The sequence below is a fragment of the Vigna unguiculata genome, chromosome 10, assembly GCF_004118075.2.
Source record: "Vigna unguiculata cultivar IT97K-499-35 chromosome 10, ASM411807v1, whole genome shotgun sequence".
NCBI classification, from domain to species: Eukaryota; Viridiplantae; Streptophyta; class Magnoliopsida; order Fabales; family Fabaceae; genus Vigna; species Vigna unguiculata.
This window is the reverse complement of record NC_040288.1, coordinates 28,724,716-28,732,694: the sequence shown is the minus strand read 5'-3', so window position 1 is coordinate 28,732,694 and position 7,979 is coordinate 28,724,716. Positions and strand designations below refer to the sequence as shown.

The following is a 7,979-nucleotide window of genomic DNA, read 5'->3' as shown; positions in this document are numbered from 1 at the left end:
CACTAAACCAGATTGAAGTGAATGTAAAATTACGTTTTTGGGAAATAAATTAAAGAAAGAAATAAAAGTCATGAAATTGAAAAGCCTTCGGGAAAAAAGCTTCGCTTAAACCAATGTGACAACTTTTGTTCCAAGAATTTTTCTTTTTAAAAGTTGTTTTCAGTATTTACACTAAATAAGGTCCTAAAAAATTTAAGAAAGTATATATCAGATATCAGTTATTACTTCTTTTATATTTAGAAAACTAGGTAGAAGGGACAATGATATAGTTAAAAAAACTATATGATGAATTAAGTAATACACAAATAGATGCATAACCAGTTAAGGAATATCCCACAAGAAAACGATGGATGATAAAGAATGTTCAAGACTTCACTAACCACCTTTTTGCCCCTCTCTGTCACCCTCTTGCTTTGTAGTAGAGAGAAAGGGGGAAGCAAAGGGTTTTGTCATTTGTATTTCAAAGCTATATGGATATAAACATTACTTTAAAATGGAGCATGGTGGAAAAGGTTCTAACTCCTATGAGATATGGACATCACATAGCAGTGGCAATGGAAACAAACAACATTTGCCACCACCACAACATGCATCCACTCATCATAATCATCAACTAAGTAAAAGCTTCCTATTCAACTCTGGTCATCAAACCGCAAAATGTTTTTACATGGACAACAAGGGAAAATTATGTGCACCAAAGCACAAGCACTGCTTCTTCTTACACAGGCCACCACTCCATGCACGTTCTCAAACACAAACTTGGAAAGTGAAATCAGTAATTAAGCAATGAATATTTCACTCTCAAAACAATTTTCCCTTTTTCCACACCAAGCTTTCCACCAGTGACAAGCCAATGGCCAGGAGGGTCTTGGGGCTCTTTGGTCATTGCAGACATGTCAACATACTTCACCAACTTGTTCCCTGTGGCCTTTTCTCCCACAATTGAGTTATCTGAGTTGGAGGTGGTTCCAACATTCACTGTTTTTGACGAACTGTTTCCGGCATGATCCCACAGCGATCTTCGAATCGTGCAACCGGGTAACCTTGAATATAAGAGCTTCATGTACAACACATTCCGTGATCCAAAATCCCACACTCCAAGCTGAGCTCCAGTAACTATGTGGACACCAGAGAAGTCTCCTATGAAGGTTTCAGGGTTCTCAATTGGTGCAGTGCTCACATGAGAAAAGTTCTTCCATTTAACTGGTTCAAACCATCTGCTGTCTTGTTCCTCGGGTCCCTGCCACTTGGGAGCACCTATAGCAACATGGCTGTCCCAATATGGATGAAGGATTTTTGGAAGGGATACCAAGTGTTGAACCAGAATGCTCAGCCGATTCTGCTTGCTTCCTTCTAGACAGAGACGTAGTCCGGTTACCGGCCTTCGTCCCACTGTAATCTGCATTCAAAGAGAACCATGTTAAAGTAAAATTGATTAGATATGTGCCGTTTTTCACTACCAATGAAATCTTGTCATAAGTTAGCCACCAAACACCAACTTAATCAAAAAACTTCTTGAATCTGTATACAAATTTCTCAAGAAGCTTTCCTTCCAAAAGCATAAATACGGGTTATTATCATATTCTGATATTATTTCTTTACTAAAACTTCTTGTGAGAGGGATTACAAACTTATAATATGATGCAGAATTACGTTGGGAAGTCATGTTTTAATGCAAACATTCATATTGTGAAATGTTCAGAAAAAAGGGTGTTAACCAAAGAAATAATAGAAGGTAACGTGAACACAACAATAGCTTGTTTCACGTGATGTCTATAGTTCAACCTATTCTAATACAAAAAATGGAGCTTTTTGACTTATTGTTCTTATATTTCAACGCTTTGTCAGCATACACACAGCACAAATTTCAGCATGAATGACACTATATTGAAAAAGGATGCAAAACAAGGTATTTGTCACGTTAAAATTATAATTACGGGAAATAATGAAAAGAGTAATCAATCATTTTACTTTAAATATAAACTTGAACTAAAATAAGCATAACACATAACCAGGGTCCCACCGTTATAAAAGAAAAACATTGATCTAGCACATCCCAGAAATTAGGAAAATAAACTATTTCATTCAGATTCATAAATACTTAAAATGAAAGGTTTTATTTATTAGATTCCTCAGACCTGAAGATGTTACCAGAGGCACTAGCTGTCAACTCTTAGAATTATATTCTGCTTAGCAACTCAGTGACAAACCAAATGCCCCCATAAACAAAGAAGAAATGCTAGAAATGAAAGAAAAGGACTGCCCTATGTACCAAAAATAGTAAACACGTTACATTTCTTTAGAAGAATCATTCTCAAAGGATAAGAAAAGTTTCTAAGCGAAGGAAAATACCAAAAATGATGTTTACCTGTTCTTGACTGATGTAAAGTTTCTGGCCCATTATGCTGAATTGCAAAGATGGACACACGGGTTCCTTTCTTTGCTGACCAAGAATCCTGTCTTGTAAAGGAGCCCATACACGAGGAATCTGAAACTCCAGGAAATATCTAAGTTCTTCAATTGGAGGTTTAACTGTGAGCAAAATTTGGGGAAACAGAAAAAGAAATGTGTTTGACTGATATTAGACTATGCTCCTCAAAGCCAACATGAAAAAAATTAAAAATAATAAAAAGTAAAGGATAAATTGACTTACATTCAAGATAAAGACCAATGGCACGAGTCAAATGCTCCTTGGCAGGTATTTCATCAAGTAGAGCAGTTATAGGACAGAAAGTCATCTCAATGATATCTGGGGAGGACTTCACAGTTGATAGCCATTTCCTGTGGTTCTGTTCTAAATCATCTCCTCCTCTTCTTCTAAAAATGACTGTAACATCCTGACCAATAAGTATTCGAGGAAGTTAAGAAAAAAAAACATAATACTTGATAAAGACTTTTTTCTAGACAAAATTGACAAAGGCATTCCACAGACCAGACAGCTACTGACAATCAATAATGACGCACAGAATCAGATTTCACATTCATGGCTGAAAAAGATGGGGCATTAATGGAGAAAGACTTGTGAAATATTGCCAATGCCTTTGAAAATAGAATAGTGATATTTTATCACCAGAGTTTTAATTTTGGCATTGCTGTGCATGCCAAGCAAAACAAGGATATCAGATTTTAATTTCAAATTCATAAAATGAAATAAAAAGAAGCCATTCCCAACTTCCCATGGAAAAGTAGTTGTCAGAGTATCCAAGAATTCTGTAATGTACAACCTACAGCCTAATAAGCAGGGCCCTAAAGCCTAACAAGGACAACGTCTCAGAACAACTATAGATTACTACTACTCTCAATTACTTGTTCGGCACCACAAAACCAAAACTCCCGGTCACGGAGGTATACTCATTCTCTTTTCCTCACTCTTATTTGAATCATTTCTCTTTATGCTCAATATGACTAATAATTGATAAAAATCTATCCGATAAACCAAATCCCCTCTTACTTGGGCACCGGAGTACTCCAAGACTTGAGACCTTACAGAGAAGATCAAGACCAACCATATCTGAACTCAATCCATTCAGGTGCGACAAATTTGATTACATATTCTCAAATGTTAATAACACAAAAGGAAAGTTATTTTGCAAGAAAAGTGCATGAAGGAAATACACAAAAACAACTATTACTTAGAAAGCACTAATAGTTTCCAATGTCTTTGAATTGATGTTGCATGTATAACTGTATCAGTATCAGTATCAGATACTTCACTAAATCAACATCAAATACAGCTAGAAATAAATTCTATTATTCTATTGAATCACTAATGGCTAAGGTTGAAAATAAAAAAAATAAATAAACAAACTTTCATTTTCCCCATTAACCTTGGAAATGGAACAGCCAACTTAATCCTCTTTTTAGAAAAAATTAAGATGTATATTGTGATGAATGTGTGTGTTTATAAAATGTTTTGTGCAATGGTATACATTAATCATGTTGGATTATGCCAAAAGTCACTCAACCACATCCTAAATTGAAATGTCACATCCCTATACCAGTATCATCTCCAATAATGTACTGATACTTGTATATGCACAGGAGCTATTAACTAGCTAATTTTTTTTATTTTCTACATCAATTTAGAAAAGGATTGGGATGTTGAAAATCAGGTTCAGGGGTTAGGAGGGAAAAGAACCATGTTAGAGGTACTTGCTGAAGTTCCCGATGAGAAAATAATCATTTTCGTGGTTCTTGGTTAAGCCCACCATGAGAACCTAAGACTATGTATACTTCTATGCCTAGGGACATGATAGATTACCATATACATACACAGTTTACTTTAGAAAAATGGTTCATCAAAATTTAAATTTCCATGATTTTGGATATAACTGTAAAAGTATCCTGGAAATGAATATTTTATAATAGTAGCAACAACAATAAAAACAAAGTTTTATCCCAATAGATGAACTTGTCTATATGGACCACATGACAACATTCAGCTCTGCAAAAAAGAAAAAAAACTAAAAACATAATAGTGAAACGTATATTGCATACTTCTTTCCCAGAAGGATATGTTGCAGTTGTAGGTTGGGGGTAAACCCCTTGACTATTGAATGAAAACGGATCAACACCCTGCCAAAAGGTAATCAAAATAATCAAGCATTACATTCATAGCTACTGAATCATGTAAATTTATGTAAGAAAAGGGGTATTGAGGTGAACTAGCCTTATCCTTGGATTTTGTTTGACCTGCACTTGTTTGACTATTGATGTCAGAGAACCTCTGATTTCCAATATCCTGAATATAATTTTTCATCTCCAACTTTGACAAAGGAGAAGTATGGTGTTGTTTAACATAAATAACATCTTTACCACCAATAGTTATAGATGTAATGACATGAGTCCCAAAATTTTCGATAAAACTGTCAAAATATAATTAAATGTCAGTAACAGTCTTAGATATCTTTGTTATAGCATTACGTAGACAACTTGTTGTATTCATACCTTGCCAAGGCCGGTGGGTCCCAATTGAATGGGACAGCCTTTTTGACATTTCCTTGCAACGTTAAGTGGGATTTTTTAAGCTGAACCTTTGCAAGAGGAATATAAAATCCTTCTGTAGACAAGGTTTTTGTGGCTGCAGCATCAACATGTTTTGAACCAGTGAAGCTAAATGCAGCATTAAAACTCCCAAGAGGAAAGTTCCCTGATATATTTGCCCTTCCATTAAAGTATTCCACCATCTGTAATCACAGCAGAACTATCATAAATTTGAGAAAATGTTGCAGCGGACAACAGTAAAATATGACACCTGTTCTTATGTATAGTTGTGCAACCTGAAACTATAGTTTGTTTGTTTCAAATACTTAATGCATAACAAATACAAGGGAATCAAGATACGAAGTACTATGAAAGCAATTTACAAAAACAATGGAAAGCATAAAAGACAAGTGTCAGTAGTACATATGAATATATGATTTCGAAATTTCTGCCAAACTAAAAAATCTTCTAAAGTGGAGGAAAGGAACCATAGTCTGCATTGTCTCCATGCTAAGGCCGGAGCCAGATAAATATCATAAGACAGGTCCTCTAATTATATTAGTTTTGACAAATGCTCCACCCCCCCTTTCCATCCTATATTACACACATGACAAAGAAAACCATCTTCATGAATATAACTTTGAGGGTTCCCACAGATCCATTGCTAGCTGCCATTCCACACCTCAATTTCATTGCACCAGGATAACCTCTTCTCCATAATCATAAAAACCAACGTAAAACCACTTCAAATTCATCAAACAAAACATACATTTCCCCTTATACGGGCACAAACAATTAAGCACAATTGAAAACATTGCTAAGTTACATTCAGGAAACAATTTTCAAGGTTTTAAAAACACTTGGCAACTGCAATTTTGGCTGCGTCGTCAAGGTTTTTGAGGTCTCTGCCTTCACAATTGTGACCACATCAGTGTATTAGTCAGCAATTGCCCACAATATCCAGGAGCGCAGGGTATCCATGACAGCAATTTAAAACCTCGACAATTCCCCCCAAAGCATTCTCACAAAACAAGAAAAAATAATTACAAAAAGAAAACAAATTCAATACCCAAACTTACCTCAGGAAACGTGCACACCCCAGAACTCTGACGCTCCATGGTCTCCTGGGAGCTTCCAATGTCCCTGGAAACGTCAGGAACAGCCACATCATCGTACAACAACAGTTCTCTACGGTGTTCTTCATCAATTTCAACTACCCTAGACCCTGAAATTCCTTTACAATAGAGCAACCTCGTATCAAAATTCACATCAAAACCCCTCCCTAATGCTTGCAAAGCGTTAGTAGCAGTGTGCACCGCTGCTACATGCTCCCCCATGGCTCCGCCGAGCCACCTTAAAAGACTCTTCTTTTACGCAACAAAAGGAAAACCCAATTCTGAATGGAACTAAAAGGTGGACTATCTCACTAATCGAAGGGAATTGAGACGACCCACATGAACAAATTCCATAAAACACAAAAAAAAAAAAAAATACGATTTTAACTTTTGCGCTATGAGGGCATGTGACGCATCAAAAGGGTCATGATCAAACCCATCTCTTCAAACCCTCTCTTTCTTCTGTGTGTTCAACCGGTGTTTGACCCAGAGAAAATCATGATGTGCAGGAACAACCTCAATGGATCTAAGAGTGATGAAGATTAGACTATTATCCAAAATCTGATGTGGTTTGGGTGCTAGCTACTTCTTCTTGTGGTGCTTGTCACTGACTTTCCCTCTCTAAAAGGTTTCTCTCTGTAAAATAAAAACCTCTGTTCTCTCTCTACATTGACATTATCGTACGGTGTGGCTTTGTTTCCTTTATTTGTAGTTTCTACCTTGGGAGACTCCTTGGTTTTGTCTGTCCAGAGATGCATTGACTTCAGTTTCAGTATTTCAGTCATAATTTACTTTCTTTCCATCCAAACGTTTGCGTGTTGATTTGCCTAACATCTTCACCGTTCATTTCTGGTCGTACCATGTGCGTCCAAGCATTAAGTCGTGACTTTATTTTAACTTTTCTTTAATTAGATAATATAATTATTATTTTAACCCATATTTTGTTCACATATTAAAAATTTTGTAATTAATATAATAATGATAATGTGATTAATGAAAACACTAAAAGTAGCACTAATCATTTATCATTATTTTTATTATTTTTATATTAATGATGTATAATTTTACATAATAGTAAGATAAAAGAAGATAATAATGACATTGTATAATTAATAAAAAATTAGAGATATAAATATGTTTTTCCTGAACTTTAATATAAAATTAAAATTTTTAGTTATTCGAAACTTTTATGTATTTTGATTCTTAAATTTTAAAAAATAAATGACCAGAGTCTTTCTAATCCAACGTTGAATTATTTTGACGTATCAACCATTTTTTCTAATTGACATTGAAGGAACATGTTAAATGATGTAGAAAACTCAAATGTTAACATGAAACGCATTTGACACGTACAAAATAAGTTAACATAATTGAATAAAAATGTGTAACATCCCTATTTAACAACTTGAAACTAATAAAATAGGATGTTTCATCATAGTGTTCAAAACAGATAATCTAGTGTAAAAGAAAATATATCAATACAATTTTGCAAAAGATATGACTATATAAAAATATATGATTTATACACTATATCTAAACTAACAAGCCTATACAAAACTAATCACTTACTAAAGCTAGTGTAATAAATATTTATCAATACATTTTTACAAAAGATAGGACTATACAAAAATATATGATTTATACACTTTATCTAAACTAACAAGCGTATACAAAACTAATCACTTACTTAAGCTCTTTGAGACCTTCTACAACTTTAATGGATAGCTCCTCATCCTCCAAAGGTGCTTTTAAACCTGTAACTTTGTCTGCTTCCACCAAATAGGTGATCATCGCAAAAGAAGAGAACACAACACAAGAGAACCAAGAAAACAGATAGATAGGGTAAGGTAGTTGAACGAATGATATAAACACTTAAACATT

The 7,979-nt window shown here is 34.7% G+C and overlaps 1 protein-coding gene across 1 annotated transcript; it reads right to left on the bottom strand.

The window, feature by feature from the left end:
- Positions 1 to 349: 349 nt before the first annotated feature.
- On the bottom strand, positions 350 to 6,809 carry LOC114166825 (MACPF domain-containing protein CAD1-like). The gene is made up of 7 exons (XM_028051677.1): positions 6,063 to 6,809; positions 4,948 to 5,186; positions 4,670 to 4,865; positions 4,498 to 4,575; positions 2,654 to 2,837; positions 2,369 to 2,532; positions 350 to 1,399 (listed from the first exon to the last, which is right to left on the bottom strand). The coding sequence occupies exons 1-7, from the start codon at positions 6,318 to 6,320 to the stop codon at positions 773 to 775; spliced, it is 1,746 nt and encodes a 581-aa protein (XP_027907478.1). The 5' UTR covers positions 6,321 to 6,809; the 3' UTR covers positions 350 to 772.
- Between the last annotated feature and the right edge of the window lie 1,170 nt (positions 6,810 to 7,979).